This window comes from Calidris pugnax, unplaced genomic scaffold (assembly GCF_001431845.1).
Source record: "Calidris pugnax isolate Ruff unplaced genomic scaffold, ASM143184v1 scaffold51, whole genome shotgun sequence".
NCBI classification, from domain to species: domain Eukaryota; kingdom Metazoa; phylum Chordata; class Aves; order Charadriiformes; family Scolopacidae; genus Calidris; species Calidris pugnax.
The window spans coordinates 3,102,079-3,126,726 of NW_015090797.1; the positions used below are offsets into that span (position 1 = coordinate 3,102,079).

The following is a 24,648-nucleotide window of genomic DNA, read 5'->3' on the forward strand; positions in this document are numbered from 1 at the left end:
CCCACCCGCGGATACTTGTGCCCCCTCTCTTCCCTGAGCCTCCTCCATTTCCCCCCCGAGGAGGTGACACACGCACATCCTCCCCCTCAAGTTGAGACGGCGGCCATGTCGCGGGCCCCCGCCGCCGTGGGGCGGCTGCTGGCGCTGATGGTGAGTGCGGGCCCCCCCCGACGGGAGGGGTCTCCCGGTACCGGGCGGTGCGGGGGGAAGGCGCTGCTCGGCCGCGGAGCTGAGGGAGGCGCGGGTGAGCCCCGCGGGGGAGAGCGGTGCCCGTCGGGGCTGGGCTGGGCTGCCCTCCCGCCGCCGGCTGCCCGTGGCTGGGAACGGGGTGGGGGTTCTGCTTTTCCTTGGAAATAGGTAAAAGCAATCGCCGTTTGCCGTCCGAAGGCGGGTGAAGGTAGCAAACCCCGGTAAGAACGGTACCTGGGATGGGAGGGTTTGTGGTTTTTTTTCTGAGGCGCCGGGAGGAACAGGAATGCAGTGAAGAGATCGTTTTGTTGTCGTCTCCGTGTTCAGCATATTATCTGTATTAATGAATTGCGTTACCTTTCTGAAGGAGTAGTGCCAGGAAGGAAAGTGGATCATAAAGTATCGTTTAATGGAAGTCCTTATTGCCTTAGAGAAATGATGCCAAATCCTTAACAGCCCACGACACTTCAGGATTCCTCCTTCCCTGCCCTGGTGCTTTTTTTCACCCGCAGCCTTTAAGGACCTTCCATCCTACGAAATACCATTCCAGGCTGAAGAGCAGGGAGTATTTCCTAACAACCAAAGCGCCTGGTTTGCTTGACTTGGCCTGATGCTTTCTAGCCGTTGGGAGATGTTTTACAGGAAGCTCCCCCTCCATATCTGCGGCGTTGCTTTTTAGCTCTTCACCGTCCCAGGCTGGAAAAACGCCCCGCGGAAGCTGGGCGGCCGCCGCCACCGCCACCCAGACAAAGGCGAGGGTGGAGGCCAGGACATGGCTGGGGAGCTGCCCAGGAGCCGGGCAGGGTTCAGGAACGGCTTGTTACACGGACAGGCTGGCAGGTGCTGTACTTTGGCACCTTGCTTCCCCAGCTCGAGAGCCTGCAAGATGAGGTTTGTTAGCTGGCCTGAGAACTTTAACTTGTGGGTTGCCACAAGCCAGCCGGTGACTCTTAACCCTGTTTCCTTGCAGCAAGCTGGGAGTTGGGGTTTGGTTGGAAATTATTTTGTCTTCGTTTTGCCCAAAAGCACAATGGGACACGTGCAGAGTGCTTCTTGTACAGAAGTTTTCACCGGTTCTTTCTGTTACACCTGAAGCCACAGCATCGTCCGTTTTGTTGGGCTTGCGCTGGGTCAGGATGCTGTTGGTTTTGCCTGAAGAAAAGAAGAAAATTGTTTTTCTCAGTCCTCCTCATCCTCAGTCTCAGCTCAAACTGGGGCAGGGTATGGTATGTTAGGAGTGAGCTCAGTTTGGTGCCTAAATGCCTCGTTGATTTTCTCAGTCCTCATCATCCTCAGTCTCAGCTCAAGCTGAGGCAGGGTATGGTATGTTAAGAGTGAGCTCAGTTTGGTGCCTAAATGCCTCATTGTCAGATAGAGTAGTAGAGCAAGTGAAGCTCCCTTATAGTTGGTTGATGTCAGAAGAAAGAGGGGCACTGCTGTGTTTTGCCTTTGATGTTTGTTTAGGTTTTTGGTTTCTTTTTTTTTCCCCTAATCAGGACAATCTGGACTAATCTGCCACTCACATGGCAGAAAGTCTAGTTGCTTGTTTTAAAGCATCATTAGGGTCATTTATAGTTTATGACATGCGAGGGTGGCACTGATTAACTTCAAAACCTTAAGAAACTACTGAAAGCAAGCAGTCTGAAAGCAGTGTCTTCCCAAAGTGTCTTCAACCTTAGAAGCATCGAGAACTGTAAATTCTTCCTCTCCCTGTTTTTCCTGGAAGTATCTCTTGGTCATCTGCTCTCCCTCCCTGCCTCCGGGCAGCATCCCTGTGTGGTCATCCCTGGGTACCTCACAAGAGGTCATGGCAGCTTTCTCCATGTCCCTGCCTCCGACTCTTTTCCAGGGATGGCCAGGCATGCCAGACAAAAGCACACCCGTAGGGCTGGGCTTGACATGGCGTGTGTCCAGGACACACACCCAGAGCCCTGGGCCTGCTGGGCAGGCATGGCTGGCAAGGATTATTAGACTGGGAGGTTTCTTGGCCATTTCTGAAGGGAGTGGACATCGTATGCTCAAGAAAGGACATCATTAAACACTTCCTACATTTGAGTGAAAGAAGAGGTGACAGAGATGTACGAAGCTTACTATGCGAGTAGCAAAACTTATTTTTGTTTCCTCTGATCATCTTCTTAGATTGTACTTCCTTGATGTTTGGAATGTTAGACTTAGGCTGGGTATGCTGAAATTTGAAGCTTACTATGCACGTAGCAAAACTTATTTTTTTTCTCTGATCATCTTCTCAGATTGTACTTCCTTGGTGTTTGGAATGTTAGACTTAGGCTGGGTATGCTGAAATTCAGTCCAGAATACATTGGATCACTATTGCAGTGCCAGCCAGTAGCAATTACTTTTCAAAATTAATAGGAACAAGTTAAATTAAAAAAAAAAAAAACAAAAACAAACCAACAACAAAAGAAAACAAACACAACTTCATGATGCTTAGTTTTAGAAAGAGCAGAGGTGAGATAATTCGAAGCAGTCTAGCTTCTATTGCCAGTAACATGCTGAAACACGGTAAAAATATTTACCAGCATCTGTGCATTGATTCAGCAATTTAATAATGCTCCAAAAAGGCAGAAGCACCAAAACCAGCGCTGTGGTGAGATATGAAAGTGGGTGAGAAATACGAAAGATCTAGTATTTATTCATCCTGTTGAATTAAAGAGGTGTGTTATTTGGGACACCGTACTTCAGAATAAAGTGAATCTACCCAGGAGATACTAATGGAAAGCAAAAAATACAGTCTGAATTGAGGAAGTCCTGTTTTATGATTCTTGAAGTGAGATTAAAGAACTGGGAACTGAGGAAAGAAAGGCGGGTAACATACATGATACATTTTCAGATATATGAAGGGTAATAGTGAAGAAAAGGGAATTGCACTGTTAGATGAGAGCGTTATCAGTATGGCAGGAAGGGAGGTTCGGGTTGAGGTTAAGAGATCTCGATATAGGTGTTTGAGTTTCTGTTACAGTAAATGCAGATGCAGTGGATGCAGAGTGCACTTACTTGGTGTGATCAAATTGTGCTTTTGAAGCAAATCTCCAGAGTGTGTGAATCTGATCCCTCCTGGGTGAAACTCTGTTGGGAGATGCATCAATCTACTCAGGGATATTTGGTCTGTGGGACCAGGCTAATTCTAGCCTGCAGTAAAAACCACAAAACACAGGTTGTGTAGTACTGGGTTCTCAACACCGACTGCTTTGCTCTACAATTCCTCTCATATTGGCCTTACTAATTAGACATAGCTACAGTCAGTAGAGCCCAGAGAGAAATAGGTATGAGATGGCTTTGGAGCAAGTTGAACTGCGCTCTGGTCTCTCTGTCTGTATGAGCTATATTTCTGTTGATTATAACAGAAGTTTTATGCACCTAGAATTTGTTTAGACATGTACATCTGTGTGCCTTAATCTGAAACTGAATTTCGTCCAAACAGCAATATGATTGACTTGCAAAGAGCTAAATATTAGGATAATAAAATTAGGATAAAAATTAACAAAGACTTTCCATCTGTAAGACCATATAGGCATCGCCTTAGGTTAGCACTGGAACAGGCTGCCCAGGGAAGTGGTTGAGTCACCATCCCTGGCAGTATTTAAAAGATGAGTAGATGTAGTGCTTAGAGATATGGTTTAGCGATGTTTTTGTCAGTGTTAGGTTGATGGTTGGACTAGATGATCTGAAAGGCCCCTTCCAACCTAGGCTATTCTGTTCTCTTCTGTTCTGGTGAGGCTGTGGGACCTCCGTCACTCACTGTTTAAAAGAACAGTTGTCAGGAAGCACGTAGATGTAGCTCATCCTGCCCCAGGGTGTGGAGATGGACTAGTAGATAACCTTGGATGGTCCCTTCAGCCCACTTCTGTAAGGGTGGAGGATCTTCACTTGCCCACTATCTTCAACACCAGACTGACTCACAGCAGGTGTGAGATCCAAACTTCCCGACACACAGCAATATGTGAAAGACCACGTTTCTAGGACTTACTGTTTCATGGTGGAGCAAATACGGACACATACCTTCTTGCTTACTCAGTCTTCATCTTTACAGTGTAAAACTAAGCTGTGTGTTCAAAGTCTGTCCTTTAGTCGCATCCTGACTATACATGAACATGGATTTGGACAAGACCAGTCTTGTGCTTCCTATACGTGGCAGTCACTTCCTTCATTCCCCTGCCCTCTTGCCTATGCCTGCTGTTTTCCTGTAGTCTTTCATTCCATTTCTATTACTTCAGGTCCCAGGTTTTCCACCTCGTTTTCTGTAACCCTCCAGTTGTCTTCTGACAATGCCTTCTAAGGCTGTGTCATCAACAGATGTCATCGGTAGATGTCTAGTTTTTGTTCCAAGGCTGTGACCCATGTCGAATGACAGACAGGGCTTTCCTACTCTTACTAAGCCGTTTAATAGAAGGCAGCTCTAGGATACTAATAAAAAGGGAAATTAAGAGCTCAACACCTTTCAGATATGTGACTCTCACTTTAAAAAAAAAAAAAAAATCATAGAAATGTGCTTTTCCCTTTTCTAAAATTTTTGGATCCTTTAAAATTTTCAATAAAAGTGCAGGATCCCTTTACATATTAGTTCCATAAGTATTTATGCATCTCTTAAGTAAAATTGCCATTCTTAAAGTCCTTTTGTAGATATCTTGGAAGTCCCTTAAGGGATTTCCTCTAGACTGTAGATTGAAAAATACAAAAGCAAAAGTATTGTTTACTTTCGTAGCAATAAAACCGTGTTTTGAGGTTGCTTGGCTACTAAGCAAAGAAATTGATTTTTAATTTTGTTATCTTAATGAAAGACTTTGTGTTGATAATGAGGGATGGAATTTTCTCTGCTTTCTTGATATGCATCTCGGTGGCAGACCTGCTTATTCGTCCAACACTTTTGTGTATACTGCAGTTGTCAGGTTTCCAGGACAAGGAAACTTTTGACCTTGTGCCTTTAGTCTTCATTCAGTATTGAGACAGAAACACCTTTCCCTTCAGTTTACCAGTAAGAACAAACAAGGATGTTCACTATGACATCTTGACAACTATTCACCTTCCAAAAGAGTTGCAGCTTCTGTTGGAAAACCTCAACTATAAACCAGAATTCTCCTGTCACTCTTGCTGAAACAATCTCATTAATCTCAAAATAAATTTTAAAAATCCATATAACTAATAAATGAGATTAAGAATATTCATAAAAACAACTTGGTCTAAGGTGTAGGATCCTGTAGCCTTCACAACGCATATCCATTAGGGAATTTAGTGCTTGTTGATTTTTGTCTTCAGAATATATACATTTGGAAAATTGCCATTTGAAAACCAGTGGTGTTGTGCAAGTCGAAACAGCAGTCTGCTACATTGCTCAACATTGTCCACCTCACTGCTGCATTGTGTGGGAAAGAGATAACATCTTTTTTTTAAAAAAAAAAGCTGTCATCGATACGGCAATCAAGGCTGAGTCAGAGGGATGGATAGGGAGGAGCCAGTCAACAGTCTCAAAACCAGTCAAAGAGAATATAAAGAAATATTCCCTGATTTATTTCAGTAGGAAATTGCCTTTTCTGTGCCTGCTTTGCCTTAGGCATTAGTATTAAAAAAAATAAAGATCACCTAATAACGTAGGTAGATGTAATAGTTCTGAGAACAATATAAGTGTTCTCTGCCTATACAAAGCTCAAAAGCTCTATTTGTTGGTTTCACGTGTTGTAATGACCTACTTTTTGCTATTGTTGTTCTCTGATGCCTACATTTTTGCACTGTTTGAGGGGTTTTGTTACACGTGGAGTCTTGGGTGCCTGGAGAGTGGATAAACACAGGGTCTCTGGTAATTTGGCTGAGGCTCCAGTTCCTTCCAGCTGGGATGGGGCACCTACCTGAGGTGTTTAAGGGCATGCTGGACTATTGCAGTGCATGAAGAGAGATGGCTAGTCCCAATGCTGGATGCTGGTTTTGTCACAGCAAGCAGGATTTGCTTGCTAGCATGCATATGTCTCAGCCTTGTTTAAGTTAGGGATGCATATATGCTGTTTATCCTTCCAGGAAGGCACTAAGTAAAGAGGTGCTTCTGTCCTGTACACTTCAGCGGATGTTTTGATTACTGCTTGCTTCTAAATGTTATTTAACCTGTTTTGTTCTCTCATGTGGTTGGCTGGTAACCCACCAGAGCCTGTATAATCCATGATTTGGTCAGAAGAGGGAGTTTTTCCAGGGTGCTGCTGGCAACTTAGCTTCAATCAATGGCAAATTTTGTCATTTTGGAATAGAGAGGCATTATTCAGCACTGAAAAAAAAAAAAAAAGTTAGTAACTCACCAGAGCCTGTATAATCCATCATTTGGTCAGAAGAGGGAGTTTCTCCAGGGTGCTGCTGGCAACCAACTAAGCTTCAATCAATGGCAAATTCTGTCATTTTGGAATAATGAGGCATTATTCAGCACTAAAAAAAAAAAAAAAATGGTTGTTTAAAAATGACTATAAAGTCAGCATTTATTGGGAAAAGAAAATTACTATAAAGTCAGCATTTATTGGGAAAAGAAATTATTAATTGCTTATTACCTGTTTCCTGCTGGGAGAAGGGCTCAAAACTTAATAACTGTGTAATTATACTGTATGTTTCTAATGTGAATGGTTATGGGCAAATTTTTCAGAAGCTGTTATGGGCAAACAGTAAATATTAATTGATAAAGGTCAAATGTCCTCTTCCTTATGTTTTTGCTGTTCTTATGGCAAAAGTTATGCCAGTTAAGTTTTAGTACTGCTAAAGTGACATTAAATTAATAATGTTGATCATAACTTCTATTTCAGATCTGTTTGAATTATGGAAATGGACTCTACGTGAAGGTAGGAAATAATGGAAAACTATTTTCTTTATCAGCGTTTGAAGAAGGGTTCTCTGAGCAAAGAGCAAGTGTCAAAGGCATGCCTTACATCAGTTGATAAATATCTTGTTTCACCATTTTCTGAAACATGAAAGCCGAGTCATGAATATGAAATGAAAGATGAAGCAAATAGATTCCTACATCCATCAAACTGAGTGGCATTCAACTTTGAGAAGCTTCCTCTAAAATATTAAGTATTTTAACTCCCTGTAGATGAAATAATTTGCTATTTTATGGAAGAGGTTAGTTGTGGAAAAATCTCCAGATGTTAATGTGGAAGCCAACAGACACAGTAGAGAGTAAGATGAACAGAAGGACAGAGGCCCTCATGCAGAAGGAGAATGATGGGTGGTTGAGCAAGGACAGCAGAGACAGTGGATGGGTTCATTAAAGGCTTCCTGTTTCATATATTCTGTTTCAGAGAGAAGGTTGAGCACGAGGCGGTGTTGGTGGGATGTCTAACAGGGTAATAAGGCAGAAACACTGCTTTAAAACTGTCTTAGTGCCAAACCTCTTCCCCTACTTGATGACAAGCACTTAAATCTTCCAGAACAGTTGTATTTTCAACAAACCCTGGTCATTGGTATTTTCCTCATGTATTTAAGGCTGTCTTACCTAATTCTGTCTTGATTAAGTTTTTCCTCCTCAAACAACTTGAGGAACATACAGCTCTTAGACCATGGTTCAGAAGGCTAAGGCTGCTCCATGATTCTGAAGGTATTAGCTACTGAAAGAGCAAAAGCTATTCAGAAGTCTGGGCTACAGCAGCCATATAGCGTGCATCTGAAATGGCTAAATGTAATGCTGATATTCAACCTTTTTCCACAGGTTTACGATCGAAATGGCAGGAGTGGTGTGTTGTCTCACCCCAACAGCCTCTTCAGACAGAAGCGAGAATGGACGGTCCCTCCGGCTTTCATACGGGAAGAGGAGGACAATTCCTACAAGAATCCAATCGCTAGAGTAAGCCCAGAAAAGAGATAAATACAGAATGCACATAAAGATGAAAATGTAAAATAAGGGTGCGGCTGCCCTAAACACATGTGCAAACATTGCTTGAATTTTGAAGGATGTCAGTTGAACTGAATGTCGGTTGAAGATTGGCATATTTCCTTCTGTTTCCTTCCTTCAGCAGATGAGCTGCTCTTGCAGACTGATTTGCTTCAGTCTTTCATGTTTTCCCAGCCACCAGTTTCCATAAAGCTTTTAGGAATGAAGTGTCTTTGAATTTTTTCACTCCACAACCCCTAAGCAGCTGTGGTTGAACTTGGCAAGTGGGTCCCAAAACTGCTGGTGGTGATGGGGCAGAAGGGTGTCCATGGAGCATGATTATGTAGGCCTACTTTTTTAGGAAACGGAGCTAAAAATAACCAAGGTGCTATCCTTTGTGCAAGAATGGTATGCATTTGGTTCAGCACCAGTGTTGAACTGAATTCACCACGCCTGTCACTTCAGCATCTCAAGTGACTGCAGATGACAGCAGGGTGTTACCCCCTGCTTGGGCTGTCCCTTGATGGTCATGGTGACACAATGCACTTGTGCTCGTCCAGGTGTTTCAGATATTTGCTGACAGCAGAGGAAGGGTGATGATCTCTAGTCTGTGCAGCTTTTCCTTCCACTTGTATCCTGTCCCACTCTCCTTGTCCGAGCAGTCCCAATTTTCTTCTCCCACAGACCTCTCCACTTCACAGTTCCCAACTGTTGCACTGCCCATTGCATTCCTCATCTCCCTGATTCTCAACAGAACATGCAGCTTTTCCTGCAGTCATCTCAACATCTCCACACTCAAATGCATGCGGGAAGATGTTTAAGATTTATTTTTGTTCGTTAATTACAAAAACAGGGAAAGGATTTTCTTCGCGGTTTTAAGTGTGGTTTTATTTACTGAATGTTGTTCAACCTGTTATATTCCTGCTAGATACATTCTGATCTTGAAGCTGCAGGGGTAGTGGTGACTTACACTATATCTGGTCAAGGAGTAACAGAACCCCCTTTTGGATTATTTGTTATCAATGGAAGGACTGGAGACCTGAATATAACGGGAAGGGTTGACAGAGAAAAGACTCCAATGCTGCTTGTAAGTGGAATACTACTTTTTCTTTATAGGTGCCCTCCTATAATTTTTTTATTTATTTTAGTCAAATGTGTTTACTTCAATTAGTTTTAAAACAGTTTCTGGATATTTGTGGTATATGTATGCTTATATTTATAAGCATTTTATATATGTTTATATATTAATATATGCTTATAAATAATTTACTTTTTATGTATATTTCTGTATATTTCTATTTGCATATGCATATTTATATATTACAGTCATTAATTGTATTTTCTCATTATTCTCTCTGTATTATTTCAGCTTAGAGGTCATGCACTAGATAAGAATGGAGCAAAAGTAGAGGAGCCAATAGACCTCCCAATTAAAATTGTGGATATAAATGACAACCCTCCAGTGTTTTCACATGAAGTTTTTGTTGGTTCAATTGAAGAATTAAGTGAAACAGGTAACATTATTTTTAATATTTTTTTTTCATGTAGCTTTTCCCAACACATGCAAAGGCACAAGTGAATATGCTCTTTGCAGCAGCGTACCTGCAGGAACAAGGATTCATTCTCTTGCTTGCATAGGCCAAGTTGCATTCCCAGGTGGGAATGCAAATTTTTATTCTGGGCTAAATTCTGTGGTGTGATAAAGGGAAAGTGGCCACATAAAGGCAACAGAGAATAACGCTTCCTCTTAGGGAAGTTATTGATCATCTGCTTCACTTGAGGTATTGAGTTCCCTCAGCTCTCTTTCAAGTTAGTAGCAGCCATGTGGTTAATTGCTTCTTTGCCTGAATTTCAGCTAATGTTCAAATAGGTTGCTGAGGTACACCCTCTTCCAGGGGATGATATCCTGTGCCATGAGTTAAGGGGATTGCGCTGTAGGGACCACCATATATTTTCAGTGAAGCTGTTGGAGGGCATCAATACAGAGCAATTATTTTAATAATGCTCAGGTAGAGGAGTTAGTAGTGCTCCCTTTAGAATGATGTGCGAGGGACATCTAACTGTTCAAAAACTTTTTCTTTCTTCTCTGTATATCTACAGTTTTCTGTCAGAAATTTTGAGAGCATTCTGTCTATTCTGTGATCCTGGTGCATTGAATTCTGTGAGTCACAGATGGGCAGATACAGTTTTTTAGTTTGCCAGAGGATACACTGTTAACATGTACTATTTGGATTTTAGGAACACTTTTTCAGTCTGTTCATTAAATAAATAAGGGCAAGAACATCAGAAAATCATGCAGTGCATCTGACAACAGTCTCTTAATTTGTGACATTACAGTAAAAATACTTGGCAGTGCATGGCAGTGTAAGCATACTATCTTTTGTTTACTTTTTTCCAGGTACAATTGTATTGAGGATAAATGCAACAGATGCGGATGAACCAAATAACCTGAATTCCAAAATTGCTTTCAGGATCATTTCCCAAAGCCCTAGCGCTGCATTCACTATGGATAAGGATACTGGCGAGGTTCGAGTAGCAAAAATAAACCTTGACAGAGAGGTAAAAAAAGCTCTCCCGTTCTTTACCTGTTAACAGCAGTCTTCTGATGTTCTAGTGTCACCTTCAGCTCCGCCTGCCGAGTTGGAGAGCTGGCCCTCTTCCTTCCCCTCCCTTAGGATCGAAGCCTTGTCTGTCTGATGTGTGTTTTTCAGGGACTGAGGGAGCAGGGTGTGATGGGACCAAGGCTGTGTTCCCCCTGTCACCTTTCTAGCACCAGCTGTTGGTTTTTGTCCCTCCCAAGGCAGCAGTTAACATGAAGTGAGGGGTCATTTCTCCGGGCTGGAGAGCACATGGCCAAGGCAACCCAGATCACCATCTGCAAAGCTGCTGGTTCCACAGCCTGCCATGCAAATCACCATGCAAAGAGTTAGGATGGGTGCTGCTGAGAAACAGCTTTGAAAGCCACACTTTACCAGCAGTTTTACCTGCGCTTGCACGAATTTTCAGTGGCCAGCAGATGGTGATCTGGGTGTTAGCTCTGCGGCTGAGGGCACCATCTCTGCCTCTAGCCCTGTCCTGATGTGCAGGTATTTTCACTGAATTTCACTGAATTTTAGAGTTGGAAGGGACCATAGAGATCATCTAGTCCAACTCCTCTGCTGAAGCAGGATTGCCTAGAGCTAGAGCATGTTACTCAGGACTGCATCCAGGTGGGTCTTGAAAATCTCCAAGGAAGGGGACTCCACAACCTCCCTGGGCAGCCTGTTCCAGGGCTCTGTCACCCTCACCATGAAGAAGTTTCTCCTCATATTTGAGTGGAACCTCTTATGTTCCAACTTGTGCCCTGTATCACTTGCCCCTGGCCCTGTTTGTGGCCACTTAAGTTTTTTCGTTTGCCGTGTAGATATGCTCTGAGGGGGAAATGCAAAAATTCCAAATCCTTTTCAAAGCCTCAGTTCTACTCAGAGCCTGTCAAGGTGTGTGTGAGATTTACAGCTAACTAGAAGAGAAGTTTACAGCTAACTAGAAGAGAAGTTATCACTGAGCATGAGAGGGGTTGCCAAAATGTAATGGAGATAATACAGCAAAGGAAAAAAAAAAAAATTACCCCTATTTAAACACTTTTTTCTTATCATGGCAGACACAAAGTAGCTATTCTTTGGTGGTGGAAGCAAAAGACCGTGGTGGTGAATTAGGTGGGAATGCTGCAACGTGTTCTTTAGACATCAAGATTTTGGATGTCAATGACAATCTGCCGGTGGTTGAAAGTAGTGCAGTAAGTACAGTTATCACAATATTTGGCATATTCCTACACCTGCCAGTATCCCTTTGCTTAATACCAGATTGTGCAAACATTTCTGCACTGGTGAAATGAAGTAAATCGTGACACCTTTTTGAAGGAGGATGTTTTTTGATTGCAGTTCGAAGGAAGCATTGAAGAAAACAGAGTAAATGTGGAAATTCTGCGAATAAAAGTATTTGACAAAGATGAAATGTTTTCTGATAATTGGCTGGCAAACTTTTCGTTTGTTTCTGGTAACGAAGGCGGCTTTTTTCGTATAATAACAGATAACCAAACAAATGAAGGCATTTTGACTGTTGTGAAGGTTAGTATGTTATTTAAAGTCTCCTTTAAATATTAGAGTAATTTATTCCCTTTAATTTGACATACAAATTATTTATATTCAGTCAAAACTGTAAGTTTATGTGGTGGACACTCCTCCTTTGGCATAGTCTTTGTTGATGTATCCAATAATTCCATGCAAAATAATTTTATGCAGGTTTGCCATTTACATTCTGTGTGATCTTGAATATATCTAGTGGAACACAAGTCCTCAAATTATTTACATTCAGTCAAACTGTAAATTTATGTGGTGGACACTCCTCCTTTGGCATAGTCTTTGTTGATGTATCCAATAATTCCATGCAAAATAATTTTATGCAGGTTTGCCATTTACATTCTGTGTGATCTTGAATATATCTAGTGGAACACAAGTCCTCAAACTTTCCTGTCGTTGGGCAACAGTGCTAACATGTATGCTGTAAACTTGCCTATTATTTTTCTGTCCTTGCTGGTCTCAGTTTAAATTTATTTCCCATGGCCACAGGTAACACTGCAGGCAACACCTACACCAAGACCCATGGGCTACAGACTGTTTTGAAATTACTTTATTTCCCATGGCCACAGGTAACATTGCAAGCAACACCTACGCCATGACCCATGGGCTACAGACTGTTTTGAAATTATGAAAATATTTTCCATAAATTGAAATTTCTGTTTTGTGAATTTCACTCCCCTTTAGTCCACAAGAACTGAAGATGCATAATGCCCTACGTACCTTTTTTCTTTTTTTTTTCTGCTCTGGTTTCCTTATCTGAAAATTGATAATTGTGAAAAAATGATCCACGTTATTAAGTAAATGAATTTTAAAAAAAAAAATAAAATTGGAAAGGCCAAGTAATACTGAGCACTGATTCACTGAAAGTAGAGGCAGAATAAATGGGTAGGACTTATTGCCACCTACCTTAAATTAGTTCAAATTCAATAATACAAGGACATACCTATGGTGCCATCCATTAATAATAGGAAGAGTGATTTTCCTTACGTACTTTCAAAGAGTTGAAGCATTATGTATTGAGAGTAACTTGTTGACCAATAGTTCTTCTTTGCCCTGCAGCATCCTTATTATTTAAATAAGGATGCTACAGTATTATTTAAATATTAAATGTATGAATGTTGTCTAGATATCAGATTCTGATTTTTTGTTGTTGTTGTTGTTGCTCTAGGAGCTGGATTATGAAACAATGCAAAGCCTAAACTTGGGCATTGTTGTTACAAACAAAGCAGAGTTCCACAAGTCAATTAAACACAGTTATAAAGCACAAACAATTCCAATCAGAATTAATGTGATTAATGTGCGGGAAGGCCCTGTGTTCCCTGGTGGCACAAAAATTATTGAAGCAAGTGAGAAACTGCAGATCAGACAGGTTATTGGACAGTATCAAGCCTACGATGAAGACACTGGAAAACCGGCACAGCGCATCACGTAAGAGTCTTTTTTTATAACCATCACAACTGAGTACAAAAAAAAAATCACATCTTACTGTAAAAATGCGTATTCAGAACTGAAATATTCAGAGGCAATTGTTTTCTGCTTTGCATAATTCACACCTAAAACACCTCATCTTCTATATCCTATTATGTAGAAAATAGCTGACTTGCAAATCCTACTTGTTTGGTCATATACGGTGAGACATGAGTGTTTGCCCATGCTTGCATGCTGTTTGTCATGCCTGCCTACTTCTGGGAGTAGATTTACTCATCTGACTTCATCGTCTGCAGAAACATTAGGAAAAAATGTACAGAAACACCCAGCAATTGGGCAGAAAGGGTGTGAAGTAGGGAAGTCTGCGTCTGAGTGTGTGTAGCTTTTGAGTTATAGCTCTTCAGCTAAAACGCTGTTGATCCTCCACCACAGCTTTTCCAAATGGTGCATCCCAGCAGAGGTGCTCACCCAGTGGTGGACCCCTCTGCCCCACGCCTGTAAAACAGTCTGGCCCCTCTGGCTGCTGCTCAGCTTTTGCTGGGAGCAGGGATGGAGGGGAAGAAGACTATGACTGGCAGCACAGCTCCCTCTCCTGCTCCAGTCTTGCTCCCTGAGTCTGTTTATTATCATGCTCCACGCCTAAGTCCTGGCTCTAGAGGGAAAAAGCAAGTTTCAACATTCAGGGAAGGTTTATAATATTAGACTTAGAGTTGAAACCAGTTCCAGTGGCAGGAGTGTCAGGCCTCCGACCTAAGGATTTGGTCTCTGCTTTAAACAAAGAGTAAACACACTGTCAAGCTGCTTTTTCTGCTAATGTTTTTCTTCCTCGTTATAAATGTGTACATCTTTATATGCAATTTTAATCAGGTACGTGAAAGGAAGAGACCCAGCAAACTGGATCACTATAGACTCAGTGACAGGTGAAATCCGACTTGTCAAAAACCTCGATTACGAGTCGTCTCACGTAGTAAATGGTACCTACACTATCACCATGTTGGGTGTAACTACTGGTAAGTTGAGAGGGTTTTGTTTTCACACTAATTGGTTTGTTTAGGATTTAGTTTGCCTTCCTGCAACTATAATTGGTGTAACCTCCCTGTCTTTAACTGCCTAGATATTAGTGCCGTTTCCCATAGGCTCTGTATTTGGAGGAGAGAAACACAAATCATTGAAATAGAATGAACCTTGGAATGGGTTAAGCAAGAAAGATTCCCTGAGCTTCTTGTGTATCTAATTAGAATTCTGCGTTTATAATCTGCATATTACTGTGTCACCATACACAGGAAATACTTTTTTTTTTTTTTCCCAAGTTAAAATAGTAAACCAGCTTGCCTTCAGAAGAACTTTGTCAATGTGTTTATTAACATTAGGAATTAAATACTACTTCTGTAAGCTTCCGGAAGAGCTCTTTCAGCCTACTTCAGCAATGTGTGTGTTTTGGAAAATACTAAGTTTTTTTTATTTTAAGAAAAAATTTTTGCACTTTTAAAATCAATTTAATCTTTCATGTTTTAAAATCTTAGATTCGCCTAAGAAAACAGTCACCGGCACAGTCGTCATTCAAGTTACAGATGAGAATGATAACTGCCCAGTTATTGTGAACCCTGTGCAGACTGTGTGCTCAGATGCAAAATTAGTTGATGTTACAGCCAGTGATATGGATGGTTACCCAAACAGCGATCCCTTCAGCTTTACTGTCATTGATGAGCCAGAAGGGACAGCAAAAAAATGGATAATTGCATCCAGAAATGGTAAGAAAACATTTTTAATTACTTTCAGTTATTTGGAGTCCTAGTGTTGTAGTTGGTTAATTTCAATGAAATTGACACTTTGGCTGATCGAGACCAAGAAAGCCCATATATATGGACTCACATGAAGACACATCACTTGCATGCTGCTCCCTTCTCTCTAATGGCTGTAAAATCACAGCCATGTCTTCTGGAGCCTGTCACCTTCCCTCAGTTGGACCATCTTTTCCTAGCTCGTTGACCCATAGGTGGTGACCAGGATTCCATGGGTAATGCTGGGATCAAACCATTCTTCCCGTATCAAGCATGCAGTGATGGAGGATGCTTTTGCTAAAACTGAGCTTGGGGATATTATTGTGTTACTGGCTTCAGTTGCTCTAACTTAACAAATAAATAAATAAATAAATCTGTCTGCACAGAAAACCTTGACGAGGGGAAATACAGTGTAACCTAACAGTCTAAGATTGTCCAGCACAGTAGGAACAAAAATAGGTCAGAAATCATAAATAATTTTAATGAGTATTTCAAAATGAGATGAGCATTTTCTTCTTACATTTCCAATCATAAAAGCCTGGGAAATGCTTGAAGGAAATGCCTCAGATTGAAGACACCAGAAAACACTTTTTGCTGCTCAGACTCAGTATTCTGTCCTCCGTAATCCTACAGCATAACACTGCAAAGCAATCAGCAGAGTCATCCTAATGGCCAGGTGTAGGACCAAGAAGGAATCTTCTTAGCTTTCATCACCCTGCTTGCAGCTAGACTAGCAGTAATTGTAGGGATCATGGCTTTTCCAAATAGGGTGGTGTTCCCCAGCTGGAAATACGGAAATACAGTGTAACCTAACAGTCTAAGATTGTCCAGCACAGTAGGAACAAAAATAGGTCAGAAATCATAAATAATTTTAATGAGTATTTCAAAATGAGATGAGCATTTTCTTCTTACATTTCCAATCATAAAAGCCTGGGAAATGCTTGAAGGAAATGCCGTAGATTGAAGACACCAGAAAACACTTTTTGCTGCTCAGACTCAGTATTCTGTCCTCCGTAATCCTACAGCATAACACTGCAAAGCAATCAGCAGAGTCATCCTAATGGCCAGGTGTAGGACCAAGAAGGAATCTTCTTAGCTTTCATCACCCTGCTTGCAGCTAGACTAGCAGTAATTGTAGGGATCATGGCTTTTCCAAATAGGGTGGTGTTCCCCAGCTGGAAATATAGAATCATAGAATGGTCCGTGCCGGAAGGGACCTCCAAAGGTCATCTAGTCCGACCTCCCCACATCCAGCAGGGACACCCCCAACTAGACCAGGTTGCCCAGGGCCTCGTCGAGCCTCACCTTGAATATCTCCACAGAAGGGGCCTCAACCACCTCCCTGGGCAACCTGTTCCAGTGCTCCACCACCCCTATAGTAAAGAACTTATTCCTAAATCTGAGCGTCTCTTGCCTAGTTGTGTCCTTGATGTGAGGCAGCCACAGGAGCAGGTGGTATGTTGGCTCCCCAATCTCTGCCTGTGGCCCACAATAGATTAATCTCTTAAAGACTGAAGCTGGTGTTTTTTGTGACTACAGCCATTGGCTGTCTGGATGACATGAAGGTTAACACTGTGTTGGTGGTTGGGCTGTCTTCTGTGATGTCTCTGCTGGTGTGAAACTCCTCGTGGTTATCTGAGACTGCAAGTGAGCCTGGCTGCTTTGTGACCAGCATGAATGACTTGATTACTACTAATGCTGTAGCAGCAGCTAATGAAATTTAATTCCATTGCATTGGCTGGATGCAACTGGAGGGGCCTTGTTGGGAGGCTGTGAAGGTTTTATTTCCCTTAGTTTTCAGGAGTCAGCTTTATCTCCACTCATTTCTTGTTTGTCTTTTTCTTTAACCTCCCCCTTGTGCCTCAGGCACCAGTATACAGCTGGTACCACCAGAGCTGAAGCTGGGCAGAACTGAAGTTCCCATCCTGGTGAAGGATTACCAAGGGCTCAGCTGTGCTCAGCCCCAGTCTCTGCAGCTGACTGTGTGTAACTGTGCAGAAGACAGCGTCTGCAGAGAGAAGATCATCGCCGATAAGTCAGTGGGTCTGGGCCCTGCAGCGATTGCACTAATCATCTTGGCATTTCTACTTCTGCTGCGTAAGTCATTGTTTCCTGTTCCCTCAGAAGCGCTGTTAAGTGTGGTCTGCCAGGCAGCAGGAAAGAAACAGCCCCGTTCCCAGCTTTTATCATCTTGATTATAGTCTGCGTAAACTCCTGGTCTCTCTGAAGTCATGGCAAATCCCCAACTAGTTTTGGTAACATCAGCATTTCACCCTCAAAGGATTTAATTTTAAAATTAATATGCGCAACTTTAATATTTGTTTACGGTGCTTTAAATAACAGGTGGGGAAGCAGTAAAGAGTCCTTTCGGTGCTTCCCACTCCTCCCCATGTGAACCCTAACTCTTCCCACTCACTGCAGGCCCAGGTCTTGATGCCTTGCTCTGAGCAACAGATGACGTTGTTCTTTGATAAGACAAAATAGAAGCTTGGAAATAAAGAGAAGAATGCTTGTAGTTGGGGCATGGCTATGTGTACCGGTGCTGCATTTAAATGGCAATAGTTTATTGCTTGTACTAGTAGCAATCTAGCTACAAAGTTCACGTCACATGAATAATATGTTCTGTTCCTGAGACTGGATTGTTTTGAGTTCCCCAGGCAACGCTCCAGACATGTCACAGGAGCGGTGAGGTGGAATTTACACGACACCGTGTCGTTATCTAGTAGTAAAAGAACAGGAGGGGTTAGGAATGCTGAGGTTGTAGAGTGATATTGAGGGCTTGGTTTTGATATATGAGACCTTTGATGGAAGTATAGCTCTATGCATGCCTGGTCACCTGCAGGATTGAGGCCCTGACAGGTTCATTGTCAGTTTACTCTCGAGGAAGCCGTCCCAGCATATGTTTCTTGGAAATACCTTGAATATTTGGGAATGTGTATGCGGTCTTTATCAGCTCCCATGCTCATCGCTAGCTCCCTAAAGACACGTTTTGGTATGAGAGCTGACCAGACTTGGATACTGGCTATTAGCATGCTTTGACCCTAATCATCACATAATTAATGGCAAACTCATATTTCCTTGTAGTTCTCCCGCTGTTACTGCTGCTGTGTCCCTGTGGCTCGGGAGCGAAGGGCTTTGCTGCGATACCGGACTACAGCGAAGCCATGCTGCGTCAGTGGAACAGCGAAGGGGCAGCTCCCGAGGAGAAGGCATGTATCCCTAATAGCATTTGGCTTTGATTTCTGTCATAGAATCATAGAATGGTTTGGGTTGGAAGGGACCTCAAAGATCATCTAGTTCCAACCCCCCTGCCCTGGGCAGGGACACCTCCCACTAGAGCAGGTTGCTCAAAGCCCCATCCAGCCTGGCCTTGAACACTTCCAGGGATGGGGCAGGTCCAAGTGTTCAGTTTGGCACTTGGCATCTCTTCCACGTTACGGGCTGATGTTTCAGGGCTGTGAAACCCCACATGAACATTAATTAAAATTAACCCTGTGAGGCCCAGTGAGGGATGCGTGGAAGGTAAATTCCACCAGCAGCTCTAGAAACACCAGCTGTGGTGTTTAAATCCCAAAGTAAGGGGGAAGAAATCAAACAAATGTTGATAGTATCTGAGCGAGAGATAGGGGTGTGGGAAAGGCATTGATGCTGTAAAGAGTGAAGCATTTGCATTTGCAAGTCTGGAATGTTCTTCCCCTATTTGGGAGGCAGGTAAAGCAGCAAAAGAATAGATTATAAAGTTTAGCTTCTAGTTTAAAGGGTAGGCTTGCATTTTAAATTAGTTCCCTGTGTATTTGCCTTCTTAAACAGAGTAAATTCTTTCTTAAAAAAATTAAAAAGCATAAATCTGAGGTAACAGTGAATGCCAAGAGAAGTTTGCAGTTTGACCTTGTTATGCTACAAAACCCAGTTTAAAAAAAAAAAATGGGCATGACACTGGCATGCTTTTGCATAATAACAAAGAAACAGAGTAAGGTAAAAGACTTTGATTTGGGGCCAATGTTCTCACCAAATTCATGATTAAAGACAATTAACAGGGAAGCCAGGCTGCTAGAAAAGAAAGGGCCAGGCAGCACCATAAGAAGCAGCACAGGCAGTGCACACTTTTTGTCTGGGGAAAACTGGGCAGAGTCTGTCTTGGAACACCTGAGCTCCCTGGAGCTTTGCAAGCCTTTTGTTGGTGGTAGTGGTGGGGGTTTTTTGGGTGTTTTTTTTCCTGCTTTCATTCCCAACCCTTTCAATTTCAAGAAAACAATGTTCTGTAAAAACATTTCCGTGGTCCTCCTCGGGAATGCAGTTGTGGAAGCTGCACCCTGTTTCAGGAGGCCCTTTACTCTTTGCAGCAGCATGTATTAAGTGCAAATTTGAACAAGTCGTAAGACGGCACACTCCCAGGTCCCACCCAGCCCCGCTGCTGGTTTGGTGAGTTCAATGTGCTAGACAGTGCAGCTTTCATGTCACATCGTAATTTGTGTTATTTATGTAGCCAGTGCTAAGCCTCATCCCACCCACTGCATTGGGGAGCTCAAGAGGAGCAGCAGCAGCAGGAGCAGGAGCAGCAGGAGCAGGAGCAGCAGCAGGAGGAGCAGCAGGAGCAGCGGTGGCGGGAGCAACAGTGGGAGCAGCAGCAGCAGGAGGAATGAGTGGAGAAGAAACTGCAGCAGGAGGAGGCAGCTCGGCCTCTCACGTAGGAGAGCATCGCTACACCGTTGGCAGGGAAAGATGGGAAGAGCAAAGACATCTCCTTTCTGGTGCTGACTATGGAGCCATGGCAGCCGGAGCGGCTGGAGGCATGGCTGGAGGCATGGCGGGTGTAGACGGCAAGACAGCGGTGGCTGGAGGAGGCATCGCGGTGGGAGCAGCTGGAGCCATGAAGGAAGAGTTTTTTAGAGACTACATCAGTGATGTAAGCATAATGACCCGCGAATATCAGTATTTTGGTATTTCCACCTAGCGTTGGGAAATGCAGTTCATGCTATTACAAACACAGATGAGTAGATACCTGTATAGAAACAGTCCTGATACAATGGCCAATGTTGTGTGCATGTGGAGTTGGGCGCACTAAGGGTTTTTGGATTAGTCTCAAATGTAGGACTTGGAGCATGACAGTGCTCAGTCTTGTAGCACTAGGTGCTTACAAGGTTTCCCACAACGAGACCCTTATCTTAAAGAAAATATTTGGAAATTGGTATCCAGAATATTCAGCAGTGACCAAGGAGCCACTGGCCCAAGAAGAAGCCATGAGAAAGTCTATGTGATAAAAATCTCAGGGATTTAAGCCCAGTAAGCTGGCCTGTAGGGAGGTACCTGTGACTCATCATGAGTCACAGCTGCAGACTTCATAATGGAGCAGGTTTTTGAAAGATAAGCGGTAGATGTCAAACGGTAGAGGGTGGGTCTGCATTTTCAAAGTAGCTGATGAAGTAAGCGGTGCTGGACTTGTCTCTTCGCCCAGTAGCCTGGGTAAAGGGTTGCTTATTAGAACTGTATGAGGCACATGTTGCAATCCCATTTCTGACTTTTTTTCTGGTGACCTAACCGTTGACCAATAAGCTGTTCCTACTCATTACAGCTATTCCTCTTTGCGTAATGCACGTCATTAGTCCTTCAGGCTGGAGAGCTCCTTACTGTGGAAGTTTCACTTCCCTATGGCAGGGAGTGTACGGATTGTACAAATAAAACACCTTCACACCCTCCAGCTGGCTGATAAAGGGGTTCTGCAGGGGAGTAGCTGTGCAGCTTTGGATCACCACCTCAGGCCAGGGAAGGATTTGAGCTTAGGACACTTGTATGTCTCCCGAGCACTCTGGCTACTGCTCTTCTGGGTGAACAGATGTAACAGTAGCAATTCTATTTTCCTTCCCCTCTTCGTGCTTCATAATATTAAGACATACTTTTAAGCATAGGTGCCTGCTGAAGTCCTGCAGGTGGGCTTTGTAAAGTCATACTAGAGTAACCTTTACAACTCATGGGTGGCTAAACTATCACAGATTACAGGAAAGGAAAGAAAAAAAAAAAGCCCAAAACATCACAGATTAGTTACCAAACTACATAGTTTCAGATGTGTGCTGATTTGAGTAGAAGCATCTCAGGAAATGTGCCTACTTCCAGGATCAAACACAGATAAACATAGAGCCAATCTGGGTCTGGATATGTACCACGTTACACAGGTGCCTGAGCCAATATGCACTCCAGAACTTCAGATGTGGCAAAAAAAAGTGGTTCTGAGCACAAGCCAGCAACCGTATTAGGTAAAGCTGGTTCAGCAGGTCCAGAGGATCTGTCTGTCTTCACTCCTGGAACTGGTGCAAGCATGTAGACGGGTATTTGTGCTGTAGCACTGGCAGCAACTCCATTGCAGACGCTGCTTTCCAACTGAGCTGGCCCCAGAAGCACTGTAGGCAGGAGCCATGAGCCCACCTTGTTGCAAAGTGGCCTGTGTAGAGCCTAAAGATTTAGATGCTGGACTACGTTCCCATACTCATCAAGCCAATTAACTTGGTGTTTTGTTTGCTGTTGGGCTTCTTGGGTGTGATCCTGCAGGTTATGCTCGTAAAAAGGGCCATAGCAGGTGATAACGTGTCAGCGTGTACTCATTAAATGTAGGTTTAAATGTGAGGATACTCTCAGGCGAGGTTTTGGCAGTCTCCCACAAACACCTGGTCACAGTTGAAGGTCATTCACTGAACCAAAATAAAAGGAGCCTGTGTGTGAGGATGGAGCAGTATCACAAATGGCACAGTTCCTGGTAGGAGTAGCAGCAGGTGGTGATAGTAACCAAAGTTTTCAATTGAATTTCAGATTTTTATTCTTATCAGGTGTACTGTCAAGTTCAGACTAACTTCAAAAAGTGCTTTTGGGTACTGCCCATCATTGGTTGATGGTTTCTGTGGGTTCAGTTAAATTTTCTTATTTTAACCTTTTTGACCAAGCATTCCTCATTTTCAGATTTATTAAGTTTAGAGCTGACATTAATGAAGTTTTTTTTGTTTTCTGTCTGTAGAAATTTGTCTCTTTTGTGGATGAAGATGAAGCTCAAGCTGCAAACGACTGTCTCCTGGTTTATTCCCAGGGAGAGTCAGGCTCTCCCCATGGCTCCATCGGCTGCTGCAGCTTTATTGAGGGTGATCTTGATGACCACTTCCTTGATGATTTAGGAGACAAATTTAAGACTCTAGCAGAAATATGCATAGGCAGACCCATCAACATGAAAGACAGTAGCTCCAGGAATGAATCGGGTTTTGGTCTTAATAACACAAAGTCACAGTTCTTAGATCAGCAAACTGCTTCCAGCTCGGAACAAGCCTTTGCCTCGGGCAGCCTCTTCCAGCCCACCCCACTGGTGCACGCGGGCCATGGCGCAGGAGAAACCACCATGTCCAAGGAGGTGGTCACAGAAACAACCTTTGCATCCCATTCTGGGCAGCACGATGCTCAGACACTCCCTGCAGCCCACGCGGAGACCAATTTCACCATGACAGAAACATCCTACTCTGCGGGGGCTCCTGCCCGCTCGGCTGCTGTCTTTCTAGACCCCCAGTTTAAGGAGAACGTAGTGGTGACAGAAAGAGTGCTGGCACCTGCATCCAGCTTGCAGGGTATGGTGGAAGTCCCCGATTTGCCACACAGAAGTAACGTGGTGGTTACGGAGAGGGTGGTGAAGTCAGAGGGCAGCGGAGCAGGAGCCCTGGTGGTTCAGGATCTCCCTGACTCCCAGTACGTCGTGGTGAGGGAGCGGGAGAGGGTGCTGGTGCCCGCTGCAGAGCAGGGCTCGCTCAGCTTCTCCACTTTGGCAGATGGGCACAACGTGGTGGTGAACGAAAGGGTGGTGACGGCCTCGGGGACGCAGAGCAGAGCCCAACACGCGGTGGGTGCTGCTGGCTCGGGAAGGGAAGAGCACGTGTTGATCACAGACTCCCTGCTTAACCAGGCGGGCTCCGGCCTAGAAGGGCCGGCTCCTGCCAGCGCCACGCTCAGCAAGTCTTCCAGGGTCACCAAATACAGCACGGTGCAGTACACCCGCTCCTAGCCCGGCCCCTCGCAGGGGTGGCCGTGTCCAGCCTCCCCTGTGTCTGTGTGCCTCTTGCTTTGGGCTGCTCCTTGGGACCCAAGTTTGCCAGATCTTTCAGAATGACGTGGACTTGCTTGTGGTAGTTTGTGCAAATAAGCGTTGTGACCAAGAAGCAAGTGAGGAAGTGTCCTGCTGTCATTACGTAACATTGGCAGGAATGCTTTTGAAGTGGAAAGCTCTAGGAAATATGTATAATTTTTTTATCCTTGTTTGCTATTTTTGTAATTGCTTTTTATTATTCAGTTAGTGTAATAATACCATGTAACCACAGCTGCCTAATTATGGGAAAGCAGGAAAAAAAAATACTAAAGTGTTGTGATGGTTAGTAGCTTAAAAAGCACAAGTTTGGTTTTCTGAACTGCTGTTTAGTGTGTCTGCTGAACCTCCCCCTGAGGGGCATCAGTTTCTCATTGTATTTTTTGGCATCTATTTTCTCATCTATTACTTTGTGGACCAGGGCAGCTCCTCCTGAGCTGCAGATCTCTGCACCTTGGTGAATTGATAAGAAAATCTCTCTTACCTGAGAAACCCAAGCAAGTACCTCCTCGGGGCAGCGGAGCGTTGATCTCCTGGGAAGGATGTCACAATTTCGGGTTATCAGCGTTTGTACCTTAAGCAATCGATACTTGCACATTAGCACAGGGGTTAAAGAGAGCAAGTAGCAAAAAAGCTGAGAACTGCAATTTTTTTGGTACCTTGATGTAAAAATTCCATTCCTTGGTGTGCATCTAGGCTGACATGGACAAGTAAGCATTTGCATCGTATAGATTTTTCACTGGCTCCTGATTGGTCCTTCAATAATGTATGAGAATCAGCTGAAACTTACCTTAGCTTTAGAGCCAGAGGTTCAGCCAGTGGCTTTGCTGGCAAAGTTTATGTCACTTAGACCTCTGTAGGGTCTGATTTACAAGTGCAATTAACTAAGTGGTTTTAATTCTGTCTGTGAACTCAGAGATACAAGCACAGAGACGCAAGTCTGTGTGTAAAAGGTTCTGCTGGCTCCAGTACCAGCGCCCTGCGTGGTGCCATATAATGGCAGCTTTCCTTAGCACTGACAAGGGTCTGTGTGTGAGAGGTTCTGCTGGCTCCAGTACCAGCACCCTGCGTGGTGCCGTATAATGGCAGCTTTCCTTAGCACTGACAAGAGAAGGCTCCCTGTCCTTGGGCAACACTTAAATTTCATGGAAAGAACCGTAATTTTTGTGTGGT

The 24,648-nt window shown here is 43.5% G+C and overlaps 1 protein-coding gene across 1 annotated transcript; it reads left to right on the forward strand.

Annotated features, from left to right (window-relative positions):
* Nucleotides 1-24,494, forward strand: DSG2 (desmoglein 2). The gene is made up of 15 exons (XM_014937025.1): nt 1-150; nt 6,978-7,013; nt 7,880-8,014; nt 8,970-9,128; nt 9,411-9,555; nt 10,440-10,600; nt 11,682-11,816; nt 11,962-12,147; nt 13,328-13,587; nt 14,455-14,597; nt 15,111-15,338; nt 17,235-17,465; nt 18,453-18,577; nt 19,855-20,274; nt 22,372-24,494. Exons 1-15 carry the CDS (start codon nt 106-108, stop codon nt 23,395-23,397), a joined length of 3,435 nt encoding a protein of 1,144 aa, XP_014792511.1. The 5' UTR covers nt 1-105; the 3' UTR covers nt 23,398-24,494.
* Nucleotides 24,495-24,648: the final 154 nt, after the last annotated feature.